The 20580-nt window shown below is 43.6% G+C and overlaps 1 protein-coding gene and 1 long non-coding RNA gene across 3 annotated transcripts in view; one reads left to right on the top strand and one right to left on the bottom strand.

Annotated features, from left to right (window-relative positions):
• mrpl38 (mitochondrial ribosomal protein L38) overlaps positions 1-13211 on the bottom strand; it is a 26435-nt gene extending 13224 nt beyond the window's left edge. Inside the window, exons 1-6 of one of the 2 annotated variants that reach the window (XM_069929013.1) lie at positions 13071-13211; positions 11648-11803; positions 9422-9553; positions 5988-6193; positions 4450-4522; positions 2779-2824 (exon numbers count right to left, since the gene is read on the bottom strand). In XM_069929013.1, the coding sequence (XP_069785114.1) occupies positions 2779-2824; positions 4450-4522; positions 5988-6193; positions 9422-9553; positions 11648-11803; positions 13071-13149 (692 nt within the window). In that variant the 5' untranslated portion in view covers positions 13150-13211. Of the gene's footprint in view, positions 1-2778; positions 2825-4449; positions 4523-5987; positions 6194-9421; positions 9554-11647; positions 11825-13070 lie in introns of both variants that reach the window. The other variant, XM_069929012.1, reaches the window with a different exon arrangement.
• LOC138759103 (uncharacterized) lies at positions 13056-20580 on the top strand. Its single transcript, XR_011354638.1, has 3 exons — positions 13056-13836; positions 18215-18313; positions 19474-20580. It is a non-coding gene; the product is annotated as an uncharacterized lncRNA (long non-coding RNA).

Here is a 20580-nt window from a genome sequence, read left to right as displayed (position 1 = left end):
ACCTCAACACTTTTCTTATTGGGTAATATTATGGCAATAATAAGTGAAATTGAATTTTTTTCAAAATAATCTGTGAAAATTCCATTATGTACAGAAGTGACATGGAAATCAGATTCCAATTTTGGAATGGAAAGATGGCATGCGGAAATAGATCGTTGTATACCTCTTGAGAAAATTTGGTGCCCATACTTACATTCCATAGGTATTAATTTATAAAGAGCTTTCCCTGAACCTCATGAAACCTTGCTAACTCCTTGGGATAAATAAATGATGATATTGAGAAGGCAAGGTTGTGTGAATGGTGGTGATATTTTGGTAACCTGGTTTGTTTTTCTCTGTACTCTTATTTCAATCTTTTCATAGACAATGGAAAGCATTCAAAGATCTAATGGAAGAATTGCAGAAATCATTTATTGGCATAAAAATAAACCAAAAAAGGTGACTCAACCGTGGATAACAAGGGAAATTAGAGATAGCATTAGGGCCAAAGAGGGAGCATATCAATTGGCCAAAAAAAGTACCAAATCTGAAGAGTGGCAACAGTTCAAGATGCAGCAAAGGAGGACAAAGGGATTAATCAAGAGGGCAAAAATAAATTACGAAAGTAAGCTTGCGGCAAACATACAAACCAACTGCAAAAGCTTTTATAGATATGTCAAGAGGAAAAGATTGATGAAATCCAGAGTAGGTCCCTTGCAGTCAGAATCAGGGGAATATATAATGGGGAATAAGGAAATGGCAGACCAATTAAATTCTTACTTTAGTTCTCTTTTCACAAGAGAGGATACAAATAACCTCCCAAGGATGTTGGGAAACATAGAGACTAATGCAAGCGAGGAGCTGAAAGAAATCAGTATCTCTAAGGACATAGTCTTGGGGAAATTGAAGGGATTGAAGGCCGATAAATCCCAAGGGCCTGATAATCTACATCCTAGGGTACTTAAAGAAGTGGACATTCAGATAGCAGAGGCTTTAAGAATTATTTTCTAGAACTCGATAGACTCAAAATCAGTAACCATGGATTGGAGGGTAGCTAATGTTACCCCACTATTTAAAAAGGGGGTAGAGAAAAAGCGGGGAATTATAGGCCGGTGAGCCTTACATCAGTAGTGGGCAAAATGATGGAATCCATTATTAAAGATGTAATAGCGGAGCATATAACTAGCAGAGAAGGGATCAGACAGAGTCAACATGGATTTACAAAAGGTAAATCGTGCTTGACAAATCTATTGGAATTCTTTGAGATGTTGACAGGTAAAATAGATGGGGGAGAGCCAGTGGATGTGGTGTACCTAGATTTCTAAAAGGCCTTCGATAAGGTCCCACATAAACAACTGGCATGCAAAATCAAGGCTCATGGGATTGGGGGAAAGGTATTGATGTGGATTGAGAACTGGCTGGCAGATAAAAGACAGAGAGTTGGGATAAACGGCTCATTTTCTGAGTGTCAGGCGGTGACCAGTGGGGTGCCACAGGGATCTGTACTGGGACCCCAGCTGTTCACAATTTACATTAATGATCTGGATGAGGGCATTGGATGTAATATTTCCAAATTTGCAGACGACACTAAGCTAGGAGGGGTTGTATGCACTGAAGAGGAGGTCAGGAAGCTCCAGTGTGATTTGGATAAATTGGGGGAACTGGGCAGATACATGGCAAATACACTACAATGTGGATAAATGTGAGGTTATTCACTTTGGTAATACAAACTGGAGGGCAGATTACTATTTGAATGACAATAGATTGGGAGATGGGGAAGTGCAGAGAGACCTAGGGGTTCTTGTGCACCAGTCACTGAAGGCGAGCATGCAGGTACAGCAGGCGGTTAAAAAGGCAAATGGTATGTTGGCCTTCATATCAAGAGGATTTGAGTACAGGAATAAGGATATTTTACTGCAGCTGTACAGAGCCTTGGTGAGACCACACCTGGAGTATTGTGTGCAGTTTTGGTCGCCTTATCTGAGGAAGGATGTTCTTGCAATGGAGGGAGTGCAAAAGCGATTCACCAGGCTGATACCTGGAATGGCAGGAATAACTTATGAGGAAAGATTGCACAAATTGGGATTGTACTCGCTGGAGTTTAGAAGGTTGAGAGGGGATCTCATAGAGACATATAAAATTCTGGCAGGACTGGACAGAATAGATGCGTAAGGGATGTTTCCAATGGTGGGGGTGTCCAGAACCTGGGGCCATGGTTCGAGGATAATAAGAAAACCATTTAGAACTGAGATGAGGAATTTCTTTACCCAGAGGGTGGTGAATCTGTGGAATTCATTGCTTAGAGGCAGGTTCATTGAATATATTTAAGAGGGAATTAGATATATTTCTTCAGTATAAGGGAATTAGGGGTTATGGAGAGAAGGCGGGGACGGGGTACTGAACTTTCAGGATCAGCCATGATCTCGTTCAAAGGGCCGAATGACCTACTCCTGCTCCTCTCTTCTATGTTTCTATGTTTTCTTTTTTGCTTTTTCTTTCCTGGGGATTATTATTTGGGGAGGAGGGGGTTGGTGGGATGTATAACTGATTTGGAATATTTGATTGTCACTTTCTATATTTGGATATTAATATATGTACATAAATTTAAATAAAATATTATAAAAAATCATATCCACACCTCTGTAACCTGTGGGAAATGAACTTCCAAACCTTGATTGGTCTAATCAGCCACCTTCAAACACAGTGCAACATTACCGATTATGACACGGATGTATTTGGGGATGAGTGATGAACAATATTAGATCTAGAGACCATTTAGCTGCCAATGGCAATACTCACACCAACCAATGGACATACTCCGATTCATCGTCTGTCAGATGTCCGTCTGAAACAAAGAATCACAAACGGCAGGAGGGAGATAGATCAGATCGCACCAGCAACCCTGCACTCATTTTTAGCAAAGCCAAATGGGCTTCAGAAGGACATCAGATCGCGACCCAGTCCTCATTGAGGGCCCAGCAGTAGAGAGGGTCAAGAACTTCAAAATTCCTGGGTATCAACTTCTTCGAGACCTGTCCATCAGCCTCCATGTTGATGCAATCATGAAGGTTTGCCAGCGGCTAGACTTTGTGAGGAGTTTGAGTAGATTTGTTATGTCACCGAAGACTCTTGAAAACTACAGGTGTACTGTGGAGAGCGTACTGGCTGGTTTCATCGCTGTATATATGGAGGGGCCAATGCTCAGAACAAGAAGAAAAACTCCAGAGGGTTGTTAACTCTACCCCCTGCAACATCATGGGCACAAGTCTTCACTACACTGAGGACACCTATGTATCTTAAGAAAGCAGTTCCTATTCACAAGGGCCCCCTACACCCAGACCATCCCCTCTTCACTCTGTTACCATTAGGAAACAGGTACAGGAGCCTGAAGACTCTGCAGCACAAGGACAGTTTCTTCCCCTCAGCCATCAGGTTCCTGAATAAACAATGAACCACAGACAATGCATGACCAGTTTTTCTTACACTACATATATTAATTTTTGTAACGCGAGTTATATGTTCTCACTGCGATGCTGTCGCAAAACAATGGATTTTGTGACATGTTCATCAACAGATTCTCATTCTGAGCTTATGTTTGGATGTTGGTATCTGATGACTAAGTCAGCATTGATGAGAAGGAACAGGAAATCCACAGAACTGCTTTTCACTGGTCCCAGTCTCTGTGGAATTTCCCAAATCTGAATCAAGTTGCTCCCTCTTTCTCCACAGTACCTCAAAGCTCTCTCTCTCCTCAAAACCTCAAAGCTCTCTCTCTCCTCTCTCTCTCTCAATTCCTCCCTTCCCAAATAAACACCCTCTCAGCTTTATCCCTGCTTTCATTCTCCCAACCACTCAATTGCCACCCCAATACATCAAGCTCTGTTTCTGATGAGTATTTGAAACCATGACACATTGTCAACTTAAGCATGACAACATCCTAAGACAATATGACACCAAGGGGAAACGAGTAAAAACTTTGCTAAAATACATTACAATCATAGCGAGTCAGACAGCATTGAACAGCATCTTTGGCCCAATTCATTCATGCTGAGCAGTTCACATTCTGGGCTAGTCCCATATGTTGCATTTGGTCCATATCCTTCCTATCCATGCGAGGAATTGTGTAAAAGAATAAGAGGACTTCTGGACTAACTGTGATATGGTATAGACGCAACTATAAGTTCTCTGTGATGCTGGAAGACTTTAAATGCCAGCCAAGGACATGGCTCCACGTTCCCAAGCACCTGAGTTCATCAGAAGGAAGTTACAGTACCTGTTGAGTACTATCAACGTGCATTCAACACCATTCTTGTTGTTTTTGAAACAGTAATAGTAAATGAGAAACATTCCAATTGCTATAAATGAAATGAACTTCAAACGATGACATTTCCCCATATCCATTACAGCAGAGCAGTTATATTTTGATCACTTTTAACTTTCATTGTACTGCAATTCCAAAAAAACACATACCTGGATTAGTAAACAGAAATGTCCACAGGGATCCCTCTTCTGCCTCAAATGATACCTTGGGCACATCCACGGCCTTGGAAAACACAAAGGAATATTGTCAGATGCAGAATAACAAATGATCTGTATGAATTGCATATTCCTTATCTCGGAATTCGTGTGAGCAGAGAGTATTCCACAACTGTCATTAATGATACAGCAAGATTCACTGTTCCCAAGGTGAAGAAACCACTTTTCCTTAAAGTCTTTTCCAAAGATTACCCTTCAAAATTCTAAACTCCATAATCATTTCCAAAACCCTCACTGAGATCACTTTTCATGGTAATTGACCCTCATACCAATCTCTTAGGGCACTCTGCATTTTATGAATTATTCCTGAGTACATACATTGCAAAGACTTGTACATCCTACTTACAGTATTTGTTGTACCATGCAATAAAGATCAATATTTGCCTTAGCAAGCCATCATATTACCCACAATTTTGTTCATTCTAACCTTGTTGACCAATCTCCTTGTGTGGGACCTTATCAAAACCCTTCAAAAATGTAGTAATCCTTATTTGTTGGATCTCCTTATACACTGCACTAATCATATCTGCAAAGAACTTTCAATAGTACAGTTAAACATGATTTTTGTTTTGTAAATGCAGGTTGATTCAATCTTATTATTTCTTTCCAGGTGTTCTATTTCATCATCTCTCATTATACATTCCAAAGTTTTCCCTACCTACATCAGGCTAACCAAGGCTGTTAGCCTGTTTTCTCTTGCCCTCCTTTCTTAAATGTGGATCAGTGCAGGAGCTGCAGTGAAACACTTAAGCCTGCATTTGCTATGATTGTCGTAAAAACTCAGAAATCTTGGAGGAACTCACCCAGTCCCAGTGTCTATAGGAGGTAAAGATATATTACCAACATTTCAGGCCTGAACCCTTCTTCAAGGAACAAAGAAAGAACAGGAAGGTGCAAGAATAAAGACAGGGGAGGGGTCCAGACCAACAAAAGCTGTTAATTGAATGAGGTAAGAGGAAAAGTGAAAATTGATTTTGGGCTCTGTGAAAGAAGACAGAGAGAAAAGGGGAGAGAGAAAGAGAGAGAGAGAGAGAGAGAGAGAGAGAGAGAGAGAGAGAGAGAGCATGCGCACTGGGAGAAAGGTGACAGGGAAAGATGGAGGGTTTAACGGAAACTGGAGAAGTCAGTGTTAATGCCATCTGGTTGGAGGGTGCCCAGACGGAAGACGAGGTGTTGTTCCTCCAGTTTGTGGGAGGTCTCGGGCTGGAGACCACGAACAGATATGTCAGTAAGGGAATGGGACGGGGAATTAAAATGGGTAACCACTGTAGGAGCTGCTCCAATTTAAGTGCTTTGGCAGGGTCTCAGTACTTACAACTGGCCTAAATAAATTATGTTCTTTGATGCTTTGCTCCAATCAAATATTTTTACAGATTATTACTTTGTAAGTTATTTAAGTCACCTGACAGATGCAGTGCATGGACAGAGTATAGGTGTGGGTTAAACAGTGCACTGGATCTGCGCAGTCATACCTCTGTGGGAGTGACCACATTTCCATGATACACTGGCACGGCATAGTCCTCACAGTCATATTGAGCACGCAGTATCACACGTGGAACAAAGGTTGCTCCGTTGAACAGATCTCTATACACTCCATAGTATTCACTGATTTTCCTTAAATGGTAAGGACCATTGATTTTCTCCCATTCAGCTTTCACTTCATCCAGAGGAATCAATACTGCAAAAACAGCAAACTCTGCTTAACATGGGAACAACATAGACCAATTTTTTCATTTGGCAAGATCAGAGCTGATGTGTGATCTGGCTCCACATATCCATTATGGCTTAATATTCTGTTATAGCCAATGACATTTTAGTGGTCTACAGGCCATAAGGCTCCCTGGATCTCCACTGTATTTAGTTTCTCATCAAGGTTAGCATAGCAGTTAGCGCAACACTGTTACAGCGCCAGTGATTGTGACCGGGGCTGCAATCCCGCACTTTCTGTAAGGAGTTGGTACGTCCTCCCTGTGTCTGTGTGGGTTTTCCCGGGGGCTCCAGTATCCTTCTACCATTTGAAACATACCAGAGGTTGTGAGCCGAAAGAGCCTGTAACTGTGCTGTATGTCCAAATTTAATTGGATGACCTCACATTGCCTAATTAAATCCAAACATCAATTTTCAAACTCACTTGGCCCATTATTATCTTTGTCATTTTGTACTTCTGTCTACATGTTTTACAAATGATGTACATTTGCATCATTGCCAAACTATCAAATGTAGCTGGCTATCTACATTATTGATAAATACAGTGAACAGTTAGGTGACAATACTGACAATTATAGGGCACGATGAATCACATCTTGCCAAATTCACTCCTCCCCTCATTTTCCTGCCAACAGAATCTAAGTGGAGGACCATATTGAATGTGCTGCAGGAGACAGTGGTCGTTGGAGAAAACAAGTGGAGCATAGTGACTGTGAGAGCTGTCTGTATGACATGCAAAAACTAAGCTTTACTCTCTACACATGAATAAACAATTTGGTTTCAAAAAAATTCAACATCAACCATTTGTTTTCATTTCTTGAAATGTGAACTTTAATACTAGTATCTGCAAGATTTCAGATTTGTTGTCAGAGGACATACACGACATCACATACAACCTTGAAATTCTTTTTTCCACGGGCGAGGCAGAATTACCACTAATTTGTAGTGCAAAAAATAAACTGCACACAGTGTAAACACATAAACAAATGAAAGAACTGTAAACAGATAATGACTGTTCAATATAGAGAGCATAAAGAAAATCAAAAAAGTGCACAAGTCAGAGTCCTTAAATGAGTCTCTGATTGAGTTTGTCATTGAGGAGTCTGATGGAGGAGGGGTAGCAGCTGTTCCTGAACCTTGTGGTGTGAGTCTTGTGGCACACCTAGACCTCTTTGCTGAAAGCATCAGCGAGAACAGAGTGTGTGCTAGGTGGTGTCGGTCCTTGAAGAGATTGAATGATGCGTTTTCTGGAAACCTACGCAAGTAACGTCCACCTCCATATTCATCGCCCAATATACAGGACAGGAAGAAGCTACAGAGATGTGAACTCTACCAGCGCCATCGTGGGCATCAGTCTTCACTCCATCAAGGACATCTACAAGAGACGGTGTCTCAAGAAAGCAGCCTCTACCATCAAGGACCCCCACCACCCAGGCCATGCCCTATTTACACTGCTATTATCAGGAAGGAAGTAGGGAGCCTAAGGACGAACACCCAATGACACAAAAACAGCTCTTCCCCTCTGCCATCAGATTTCTGAGTGGACAATGAACCACAGACACCACCTCTAGGCACTTACAGGTGATCAAAATACCCCGAATGTAAAGCCGCATATTCTACCCCTATGCGGCAGTTGGGAGGCCACATGAAAGAGCAGGAGGCGCCTCCGAGGTGCACTTTCCAACCCTCTTTTGAGAGGGATAATCACTGGACCACTGAAGTCCCCCTAGGCACCTGAACTGCTAAGGGATGACAATCAGATGGCGAGTGCCTGACAGCCCCCTTCCCTGCTGCCCCTGCACCCCCCCACCCCGTCAGGGCTGGGGCGTCCGCGCCGGCTGCTCCAGCCCTGACGTCCCGTGCCAGCTGCCCCTGCCCAAACGTCCCGAAGGGACAGGAGCTGGAGTGCGCTCCGAGGCACCTCCCATGTAGCTGTCCCTCTCAGGTGGCCAGGGCTGCATTTTTAGCGCTGCCACCTGAACGACCATTCCACAGGTCTGAATCCACTTCTGCAGGCGCATTCTTTGAAAGCGGCTTCTGATTTTGCTCTGTAATTTACAGAAATTTTTACGCTGTAATGCTGCAGCAAAACAACAAATTTTGTGACATGTTCATGACAATAAATTTTGATTTGATTCATTCAGTTTCAACGGGCAGTGTCAATGCTTTCACACATCCCTTCATTTGTGCTTCTGCCTAAAATAAGGACACCTCATTCTCACCCTGAAAAAAAAATCAGTCCTCGCATTGTGTCTGCATGCACAGGTTCACTACAACCCCAACACTAAGCTCAAGCAGGTAATGCTTGCATGGATTTAGCAACGCTGGGAGGATGGGGAAAACAAGTTGTAGCCAGGGCAGGATTTGGCAAGGACTCAGGAAGTGGATGCTGCTGATGGTTTTCAAAAGCAGTAGGAACATGGCACCATGTACAGTTGCAGTTACGTGCAGGCAAAAGCAAGTTGAGTGGTCTCTGGCAGATTCAGGGACCAGCAATTGGGTCTCACAACAATGAACTTAAAAAGCAGGAGTGGAGATGGGAGATAAACCGGAGAGGCCCTGCTTCAGTACAGGAAGATGTAGGGTGGGGGGAGGGACCAACCCAGAAGCCCTACAGGTTGATTAACATTCATCTCGATCAGCAGAGAGAGCAGGGAAGCATGTTTTAAGGACGGAAAAAAAAGAGCCAGGGTTGGGGGACTATCTCTTGCATTCCAGGGAGACCCCTGAGGCATAGGATATAATGCTCAAAGCTCCTTTTCTTCAAACTTTAGTTTAATTTTACTCAATGTCAATTTTGGCTTGAAATTTCTCAGTTATTTGGGAAACAGTCAGAGGGTTTCAGGGTTACTTTTATAAATGAACGAACTGATATACTAAAGCTTCCTTGAAGGTGTTATCTTCCAGTTTATCCACACTAGAGCCTACAATTTTACTTCATTTGAAATGGGCAAAGCAATCGATTCCTCAAGGATGTGGTGTTTGGACAGTGTCACGATCAGCACAATCCTAGCTGTGCAGATAATAATCTGACCTATGGAGGTAGTTTAGCCAAATGCACAGAGCCACCACCAAGCACTACCAACAAATGAGACAAAGTCACTGACACACCCATGGCGAGAGAGACAATTATATCATGACCACATCAAACTGAGATCAGCTGGAGATACTGGTCATTCATTGACCAACCCTGACTTACGTGTCCTGTTTCGTGATGCTCTCTCAAGGTCAGGATTATTACGATTTGCCTTTAGAATGTGCTTGCGCTCCTTCAATTCCTTCTTACGAGATTTTCTAAAATGAGGGAGACCGATATCAATTTTCTCCGGAGCTGTAGAGAATTCAATGGAAAAATTTATGCATATAGCACAATAACAGGCCCTTTCAGCCCATGAGTCCATGCTGCCCAATTACACCCTTGGTACGTTTTTAATGCTGGGAAGAAACCAGAGCCCCTGGGGAAAACCCAAGCAGACATGGAGATAACATGTTACAGACAGCACAGGATTCGAACCCTGCTCCTGATCACTGGCACTGTAAAAGCATTGTGCTAACTGTATAAAGGAGGTATAGAAATGCATGCAAGCTTCTTCCACTGAGGTTTAGCAAGAAGAACTTGAGGACCATGTGTTAAGAGTGAAAGGGGAGAAGTTTAGGGAACATAGGGGGGTGAACTTCTTCACACAGAGCGTGGTGAGAGTGTGGAACAAGCTGCCATCTGAAGTGGTGAATTCGGGATCAGTTTTAACATTTAAATGGTGAATGCAGATGGCTCAGGATATGGACCGGGTGCAGGTTATTGGGCTAGGCAGAATAGTTCAGCACAGACTAGATGGGCTGAACAGCCTGTTTCTGTGCTGTAGCGTTCCATGGTTCTAAAGAAGAAAGACAATTTGTCAAGTAAAATAAAAATTAACAAAAATAAAAATCACAGGATAATTTATGCATAATCGAACCAGATGAAGTTTGAGCCTGCATTACAATGCAGAAACTGTTTTGAGAGAAGGGTAGGACTGGCAGCTCAACTTTCCAGAATTATGATGTTTCAGATGTGATTAGAGAGAGATATAAAAGAGCTGGAGAAGTTGTTGCACTGAGGTGATGGAGATGATTGACAAGGATATGGCAGTAGATGACATCTATGCTGACAAGATCCCTCATGGTAGGCTGATTTGAAAAATTAAGACACATCCATGGTGACCCACCGGATCAGATTCAAAATTGGCTTGGCCATAGGTGTTCCTTTATTGTTTATGATATTACATATGTGTATTGATAAAAATGTAGGTGAGCTGATTTATAATTTGGCAGACAACACAACTGTGGACAGCAAAGAAGGTAGTAAAGAAGGCATATTGCATACTTGCCATCATTGGTCTGAGTGTTGGTTCAGTCACATTCAGAGTATTGTGTGCAGTTCTGGTGATCCCATTACAGGAAGGAAGTGGAGGTTTTGGAGAGGTTGCAGAAGAGATTCAGAAGATGAGGCCATGATTAGAGTATAAGATATAGGTTTTCCCTGGGGGCTCTGGTTCCCTCCAACCTTTCAAAACATGCCAGTCTTTGTAGGTCAAATGGGTGTAATTGGGAAGCATGGGCTCGTGGGCCAAAAGGGCCTTGAACTGTGCTGTATATCTAAATTAAATTTTTAAAATTTTTTTTAAAAGAATTAACTTAATTTTTAAAATAAAAATTAAAATAAATTAATATTAAATTAAAATTACATTAAAATGAAAATAATTAAACACGTGGCGGCGCACTATCTCGAACCGGCCCTGCTTGTACCACCGCATGGCGGGGCAGCCATGAGAAGATGGCGCCGTCAGGGATTCTCCCTGCCTCATGTTTCCAGCCCAGCGCGCGCCTTGGGCAGCCGTTATGACATCACCGCACACGTGGTGGCCGAACTCACGCTGCCCTTAAAGGGGCGTGCACAGGATTTGAATAAAACAGTCTTTGAGTGCATCCAACGTGCTGGCTGTGAGTTTCCTCGCTGTACCTACCGCTACACAGAAACTTAAAAAATTTAAATTATAATTTTAAAAATAAATAAAAAAAAGTTACATTGAAAAGATTTGTTGTTTTCTCTGAAGTGGAGGCTCGGAGGCTGAGGAGGAGGAGTCAAGACATCGAAAGGGTAAATAGTTATAGAGTCATTTTCCAGGGTGGAAATGCCAAATACGAGAAGCCACAGCTCTGGTGCTGCCAGAGCTATCTGTAAGGAGTTTGTACGTTGTCTCTGTGTCTGTGTGGGTTTCCTCTGAGGGCTCCAGTTTCTTCCCAACATTCGAAACGTACCAGGGGTTATAGGTCAATTGGGTATAAATGGGCGGCATGGGCTCGTGGGCCAAAACGGCCTGTTACCGGATGTATATCTAAATTAAATAATTTTTTTTTTGTTTAAAACTCATATAATGCCACTTACTCAGCTCTTGCACATATTGTTTATACGTTCGCCACCAGGTTTGTTGCTTGCTTTTTCTCTCTGCCTCCTGCAGGTACCGTGTATAGCTGCGGTATTTCTCCAGAGACTCCAGGTTCATCAGATCAATATCCTCATTGGGTAATGGACCTAAAGGAGCTGCCCGTTTAGATAACACAGCTGACAGAAATGAAAACAGTAAGATGTACTGCAATATCATGGGTTCAATTAGCAAAGTGTAGTTTAGACTGGAAATCGTGGTCAGTGAAGGCCAAAGGTTTGAGTCATTTTAAGGAGGCTGCTTATGCAAGAAAATATCAATATCAAAAATATCAATGAACTGATGGAATGGAAGAGATGTAGAGCAGTCAATGTAATAACAAACATTGGGAAGGCAAACTAAGCAAAGGAGCACGTGATAAATAGAGGATACTCGGATTACCTTATATTGGCAAATGAGCCTGGGCAAGTGATTAGAATTTCAGTGGGGAAATCATTTTGGGAAAAGTGATCTTTGTTGCAAGGATCAGCCTGGTCCATGCAGAAAAGTACTAAATTGAGAGAGGGTAAATTATAACATGATTAGACAGGAGCTCCTGGGAAGGAGGGGGAAAGAGAATAAATGAGAGCAGATGTAATCATGCGAAGGAGCAAAGGTAGGAGAGCCTTGGAAGACAAGGGAGGTCATGAAATTAGGTTAGGTTCAAGAAGCTACAAGCAGAAAGGGTTCCAGAGAAATGAAAAGATTGCATGAAAGAGCTCAAACAGGGAACTGGTGCAATTAGGAAGGGCAAAATGCCAAAAAAATGGATGTGCTTGATGGGCAGGATTATGGAAAATTTCAAGTCATTAAAAACAAGAGAGTGACCAGAGAGAGCATAGAATCACAAGGGACAAGGGAGGAAATTGATGTTTTGAGTTAGGTGAAGAGGGAAGACACTAAATTTTCCACAAATGTTAAACCATGGACAGCAATAACGTGTATGGGAGCATGTGGGTTATTGAGGGGTATTAAGGTGGGTGGGATCTATCCCTGGTTATTGGGGGGGGGGGGGTATGAAGATGGGTGGGATCTATCACGAGTTATTGAGGGGTATTAAGGTGGGTGGGATCTATCCCTGGTTATTGAGGGGTATTAAGGTGGGTGGGATCTATCCCTAGTTATTGGGGGGGTATGATGGGTGGGATCTATCCCGAGTTATTGAGGGGTATTAAGATGGGTGGGATCTATCCCTGGTTATTAAGGTGTATGGTGCGTGGGATCTGGACAGACGCGGTCTCCGATCAACACCCAGATGTTTACGGTGACAATAATGCGGAGCCGGTCTGGTTCCGTAGCCGGGCCTCCCTCCACTCGGCCGGCGCCGAATGGTCCGGGTCCCCGCCTCGTTTCCATCGGACCTGAAGGGCGCAGCCGCTCACTCACCTGTACCGGTCACCGTCCGGACCAGCACTCGGAGAGGCCCGCCTTGCCGGCCCGGCCATAACCTCGCCAGGGCCGCCATCTTCCTCCTGTCTCCCGTCAGCCCGCGAGGGAGTCCTCCCGTATCCCGTCAGCCCGCCCGACCTCAGCCCTCCATGGGAGTCCTCCAGTATCCCATCAGCGCTCCCAGCATCATGGCCGCTGGGTGGGCAGTATCCATGACAACCAGCAGGGAATAGTCGCGACTGGAGCCAGACATTGGCCGTGGATGTTCTCGGAGCCGCTGAGTCCAAACCCACGTGGTCTCCTCTGCATCAGAGAGACTGGAGGCGGCTTCGTCGGGCCCCTCATCTCCGTCCGCCGCAAGAGCGTGGATCTCCCAGTGGCCGCTCATTTCAGTTCCCCACTCCCTCCCTCACCGACGTGTCCGACCGCGGTCACATTGACGGCTGGACTGGAGGGTCCACACCTCCTGTTCCGCCTGGGCTCCTCCACCCGGACGGCATTAACATCGACCTCTCTGGCTTCAGTTGAACCCCCAATCCCGTCACCTTCCCCCACCTCCCAGCCCCGTCTCCTTTACACAAACAGAACCATTCCTCACCTCCCTGGATTAGTCTTTTGTTGGTCTGGATTCCTCCCCCAGTCGGCATTACTCTGAGATATCCTGCTTCTGGCCCATTCTGCATCTTCCCTGAAGAAGGGCTCAAGCCCGAAACTTTGTCTCCCCTGGATGTTGAAAGACTGGCCGAGCTCCTCCGGCAATTCGGTGTGTTTACTACAATCACAGCATCTGCAGACTTTCATGTTTCACCCATTTGTAGGAGTTTAGAAACAGTTATTTTAATTGTAGGAGTTCTGAAACAGTTATAGAAGGTAGACAGAAACAGCAAGGAAAAAGCTAAAATGTTCTTTGTGTAAAATGGCGCATGAAAAAGCAGAACAGAGTAAACAAGATAACAAAGAAATTTAAGAAATATGCACGTACACACAAAGAGCTTGTTTAATAGGGGATGGGGAAAGGAGGTGTGAGTACGGGATAGGAGAAAGTCGGAGTTAGTCAAGAGTCAGGCGAATAGGGAAAAGTGCCAAACCAATCCAAGAAGGATAAATGTAAGAAAAATGTGAGGGGAGGTGAATTGAAAGATGTATAAAAACAAAGAAGCTTCCCGCCCTCGGTGTACTTTCCCAAGGTAGGGAGAGAGTACCCAACCTTGCAATGTTGTAAATATAGATAAATGTTCTTTGTTCTCAATTTTTGTCTCGAGCAATTTCTGTGAAGGTACTTCTGTTTCTCACAAATGGGGGCTTGTCCGGGATCCCACTCCCTCCACTGACAGAGTGCCCGACGACGAGGGTAGGTGCACCCCGGCTGATTCAACTGGACTCACGGACGACGGGTGACTGGTCAGTGGATGAAGCGAGTGATATCCGAGAAGAGGCATTGAGAACAAACGACGGGAGGACGTTAAGGAAGCGTGCTAGGAATAGCTATTGGATCCCAGTAAGAGGAATTTTACTTACCTGATAGTATGGGAGGTGTGAGTAGCAAGGAAAATAGTCCTAATGAAGGACGGGACGATCAGATAACTAAGCAAAGTCCGTTAGGATTAATGCTATCTGATTGGGGTGCAGGGAGAACCCGCGGGAAAGACAAACAGACCATGGTCAGGTATTGCTGTCTGGAATGGGTTAAAAACCCGATACAAGGGAATTCGGAATATTGGCCAAAGTTCGGATCCGATGAGGACTGGATGTGTCAGGCATTGAACATCTGGCTCTATCAAAATCAAAGAGATAATATTGAGTGCAGAGAATATGCAGCCTGCTGGCTCAGTGGATCGGTTGATCAACTGGTTTTGAATGAAAAGGAATGTAAGGACAAGAAGGATGAGGAACCTTTTGTCCCTGAAACACAAGGATGGGATGTGTTACATTCCCTTCCTCCACCTTATGCTCCTCCTATGCCGGCTCCTATCTTTCCCCTCTCTCCTATGCTCTACCCTTCTTCACCTTCCCCTCCTCCCCCACAGCTAAAGAAAGGAGAAGAAAGTAGGGGTGGTATGATGATCCATTCACAAAGTACTAGATTACCACCTCTATTGACAAGAGGGGGAGGAGACTTTGATTCAGAACAGTGTGAGACCCTCCGGGAGGGAAGGGCAGAACCCTTTGATTCAGTTCCCGGAGAGTAGGAACCTAGACATTATAAAGGAGAGGATAAGCCAGAAATTAACTGGATGAGACCTTTACGGGAAGTTCCCGTGGGAGGGGGTCTCGGTTTCGTAAATGTGCCCCTGACTAGTACGGAGGTGCGTAACTTTAAGAGAGAAAAGACCTCCCTGATAGAGGATCCTCAGGGATGTGCCAAACAATTAGATCAATTTTTGGGACCAAATATATATACATGGGATGAGTTGATATCGATCTTTAGGGCTCTGTTCACTTTGGATGAATGTGGAATGATTCGCCAGGCAGGGATTAGAGTCTGGGATAGGGAACACCAAGGGGGACCAGAGGCGATACCTTGGGAACTTAAATTCCCCCTGGCAAAACCAAATTGGGATAAGAATACTAATGATGGTCGCACATTAATGGAGGAATATAGGGTTAATCTGATAAAACGAATCAAGGAGTCTGTTCCAAAGGGACAGAATTTTAAGAATGCATTTGAGGTTCCCCAAGGTCCCGAGGAGACCCCCTCTGCATTTCTGAATAGATTGCGTGCGACCATACAGCAATATGGGGGGTTTGGATATAGAATCCCCAGCGGGTGAACAATTGGTATTAACGGGCTTCGTTACTAATTCAGCCCCAGACATCAGGAGGAAATTGCAGAAGACTGAGAAATTTAGAAGACTGAGAATTGGCTTTTACAGATCGCACAAAGGGCATATGTCCAGAGGTCTGAGGATAAACAGAAAGGAAAGGCTAAGACTTTGATGCAGGCAGTCAAGGAAGTTGTGGAGGGACAGCAGGGAAATGTTAGGGGCTGTGTGCCAGCTCCTGGACGTTGGGAGAAGCGCCGGGAGTGGGAGAGTAGAGACCAGAGATAATTTCATAAATCACGACTTCTCACTTCAGTCACTGACCAATATTAATTAAAATTCATGCTAAAATGTAAATGTCATAAATGATCGTTTATCAATACTGTTGAATGAGTGAATTTAACTACCAGTTAATTTCATTTTATGAAATAAATTGTATTAAAACGTGATTAGTACGTGAGAGTTGAGCGATGTTATAACATTTGCAGGGAGAAATGTTTGCGCAATAGGGTGAGTTCTATACGTCTTACTTTTTTTAAGTGTATGTAAGATAAAGAAAGGATCTGATGTGTAAAGTGGCTGGATCAGCCAGTTGAAGTGCATGTCCCTTTAAGTGCGTTGTGGCACTAATGAATTGTATTCTGTTCACTTGAAACTGAGGCTGTTCACTTGAAACTGAAACTGTCTTGCAGTTAGAGGTATGGAGCCCTCTCAATAGATTTAGTACATTTGTTCTACATATTCAGCAGTCAAGGTCCGTGAGCTTAAAGATTGCCCACCTCTGGAGAATAAAGAAACCTCTGGGGAATCCAATAAGTTTAATGATTGATTTCTCTGGTGCATTTTCCTCCGGAGTGAAACTCATGCCTCAGCACAATTTCTCTGTATTGCCGCTGTAACTTAGTTCATGATAACTTCACCCATTCATCAGGTTTATATTTAAATCCGGTCGTGCGGAAGTTACATTGTAAATAATCATGATCTGGTTTTTCAAATTCATCTGGAAGTGGTGTCTAAAAGACTGCTGGGTTAATAGTACTGTAGTTGTGAAGGTCAAATACGGGTTCGCTAATAGAGTTCAGAGAGACACAAACATGCTTGAGTCATGTGGTGTGTCTCATTAGGCATCAGGAGAGCCGGCACTGAATGTTGAGTGCAAACTTGTACCGGCTGATGAAAAGTGATATTGGCCGCTGCAAAGACACTTTTGTGTAGTGTCGGTAATGTCTGTGCACGGAGGTAAATCCTGCACGACTGGATTTAGCTTAATGGAGAAATAAACCTGCGAACAGGTCTATGGTGATGTGTGAGTACTGTAATAGCTGGAATATGATTTAAATTAGTGTCATAGTTCAGAACAATTGGGTGCATAGGCATAACAATATCATTAATAGCTCACAGATCTTGTACCAGATGCTATTCAGTACGTCTCGGCTTAAGGACTGGAAAAATCGGCATGTTACAGAGAGATTGGCATGGCACCAATATTTCTTGATTCAATAATGACTCCACAAGCTCCAGGATTCATGCAGCAGAACTTAAAGTGGAATATAATAGAAACTAGCCTGTATTTAAATGATTGTGCAATCTTCATAAGAACATATTTTAAATGTTTTTCGGTGCCGGTTTTACAGATTGCTTTAAATAAGGCCAGCTCCTGTGGGCTTTGGCACAAGGCATTTAATGTTTAAATTACAATAGCGACGTTAATTGTCAAATTCGTTGTCGTCTGCAGTGACAAAGACATGTCTTATTCCCACTCGGCTATTTTTAAAATAAATTCATTTTAGAATACAGTTAATATCACTCACCGAATCATTATGGCTAATTGTGTACTTAAGGCAGAACTAAAGGTTGAATATGTTTCAAGTTCTCTCGCAGGGGCTCTTGTGTTGCAATGTCTGTTATGTACTCACTCTAACAAATTGCAGGTTGGTTGCCCCATACAGACAAGCAGCTTCAACTGCGTTTTAATAAGGTCTAATATATTCAAAACCCATGGAAATATGGTTTGTGTTTCTTTTTACAATAATTCTAAATATAACATTTACACTAACACAAAGAAATGTCAGATTGTTATGGTAAACGGTGTCTTGCCCCACAACGATTTTGGAAACTATTGTAAAAACAGATAAGGCATTAAATTGCAGCTAATCACTTTTAATTAGCGTTTCACCAAGTAAACAGGATCGTGAACTAATAAATCCTGGGAATACATTGGCAGTTAATTAAGACAGAAGGGTTTATTAATTCAAAACCCACCCCTGGAGCATCCTATTCATTTTATTAAATCTGGTGATTGGGTACATGTAAAAGCATGTCAAGATCACCAACTAAAACCTGTCTGGGATGGCCCCTATTGTGTACTTTTGATTACAGACACTGCAGTTCGCACTCAAGAAAAGGGTTGGACGCATGTTCAGCGACTAAAGCGGTATCGTTCGCCCCCTGAGACTCATGAGTGGACTCCGAGTGGTGGTGAGAGTTACACCTCGATAGAGTTACATTGACTTTGCGAAAGAAGGATCCAAGAAAATGTTAAAAATTTGTCTTTTACTCTCTATTGTGGGGATGGGTTGTTTCATTGCTGCTGTTAAACTAATCGATGTTACAAGCTGTGTGAAAAATATTCGTAAGAGGACTACCTTACCCCTCTGTTCCCAGCTGGGTTGTGAAAAGTCCTACTGGATATGGGGCAGCACTGAGGGAGGTGAGAAGGGAGGTGGAATGAGACAGGAGAGGATCTTTGAGGCTTGGTCGAATGTGCCAGTCCAATGCGTAGCAAATGTTACCTTTAGGATTTGCTCCTTTGGGGGCAGGACGTTTTTGGCTCTTTGGTGTCGTGGGGGCGGTGGGACTTGTGGCTGTCCATCCCGGGGCTGGATATGTATGTCTCCTGGCTTTGGCAATCCAGGGGACCCCTTAATTCGAACGGCAACGTACCTAGAACTGGAAACGACCATGGCTCCAACTACCACCTCCCGAGATGGAGTCCGCAGGAGCCTGTATGAGAGGGCCAGGAAACAGGCAAATAGATACAGACTTAGGGATAACTTATGGGTTGATTTACACCAGCTGACAGTCCAGGAGCTTGGGGTCCGTAACTGTTGGATTTGTAGCGGCCCAACCCGGGATGGAACTTGGCCATGGAGAGGTGAGCCATTAGATGATTGTACACTTCTTGCCTCCAATCTTTCCACTAGCACTTCTGGTCGATCCCATGAGTCTTGGAAGTTGGAAAATCATCCACAAGGCTTTGAGTGCTTGGTAAAAGAACACGGCAGGTACCCAAAGGGCGATTTGGCTTGCGGGCGCTGGAAAAATATTACTAGTGGAAATTGGGTTCCAACCCCGCCTACCGGTTTCCTGTCCTTTTCTAATCAATCAGATGTTCCCTGTTTACCCCCGGTTCCCATTAATGACACATCTGACCTTGCCGACGTTGAATTTTGGAATTGCACTGGTTTCAACCCTTATCAGGCCATTCCTGCGCTGACATCCTTCTAGTCCTTCCAGCTATGCACCCGATGGATTATATTGGATTTATGGGAATATGGCTTATACATACCTTGAACCTGACTGAAGTGGGACTTGTTGTATTGGTATGATTCAACCACATTTTCATCTTCTTCCTCCAGATTCCGATGAACATATTTCCACTCGATTACATTCCCCCATACAACACCGTTCGGTTGAGATCGGCAAATGGGGGGATGACTGGCCCCCTGAACGCATAATTTTATACTATGGACCAGCTACGTGGGCATCCAATCTACATGCTTAATCGTTTAATCCGTTTGCAGGCTGTCCTAGAAATAATTACTAACCAGACAGCTACTGCCTTAGATTTGTTGGCAGAGGAACAACAGCAAATCCGGGCTACCGTTTATCAGAACCGCCTAGCCCTGGACTATTTATTAGCTGCAGAAGGTGGTGTGTGTGGCAAGCTGAATCTTTCGAATTGCTGCCTTAAAATTGATAATAATGGACAAGCTGTTAAAGATATTTCTTCAGGTGTACGGAAACTCTCCCATGTGCCTGTGCAAACATGGCACCCCACCGTTGGCTCATGGTTGTCTACATGGTTTAGTGGCTCCTGGTCATGGATACATCCAGCACATCTTCATTGCCTTTATACTTCTTGCCTTAATACTGATCCCTTGCATCCTTCCTTGCCTCCAGTGTTTGGTTAGACGAGCCATTCGACAAATCAGTCGCATTATGGTTCTGCAACAACAGGATTATGCTGAGGCGGCAGAGAACCTTCTGAAACTATGGGAAAAAGGAACCTCTATTATTTAGACAGGTTTGAAAGTGTAGCTCTTTTTAAGGGGTGGATTGTAGGAGTTTAGAAACAGTTATTATTTTAATTGTAGGAGTTCTGAAACAGTTATAGAAGGTAGACAGAAACAGCAAGAAAAAAGCTAAAATGTTCTTTGTGTAAAATGGTGCATGAAAAAGCAGAACAGAGTTAAAAAAAAAGATAACAGAGGAATTTAAGAAATATGCATGTACACACACAAAGAGCTTGTTTAATAGGGGGTGGGGAAAAGAGGTGTGAGCACAGGATAAGAGAAAGTTGGAGTCAGTCAAGAGTCAGACGAATAGGGAAAAGTGCCAAACCAATCCAAGAAGGACAAACGTAAGACAAATAAGGGGAGGTGAAGTAAAAATTGTATAAAAACAAAGAGGCTTCCTGCCCTCGGTGTACTTTCCCAAGGTAAGGGGAGAGTACCCAACCTTGC

The sequence above is a fragment of the Narcine bancroftii genome, chromosome 3 (genome assembly GCF_036971445.1).
Source record: "Narcine bancroftii isolate sNarBan1 chromosome 3, sNarBan1.hap1, whole genome shotgun sequence".
Lineage (NCBI taxonomy): Eukaryota > Metazoa > Chordata > Chondrichthyes > Torpediniformes > Narcinidae > Narcine > Narcine bancroftii.
The sequence above is the reverse complement of the archived record's forward strand: the minus strand, read 5'-3'. Positions and strand labels throughout refer to the sequence as shown.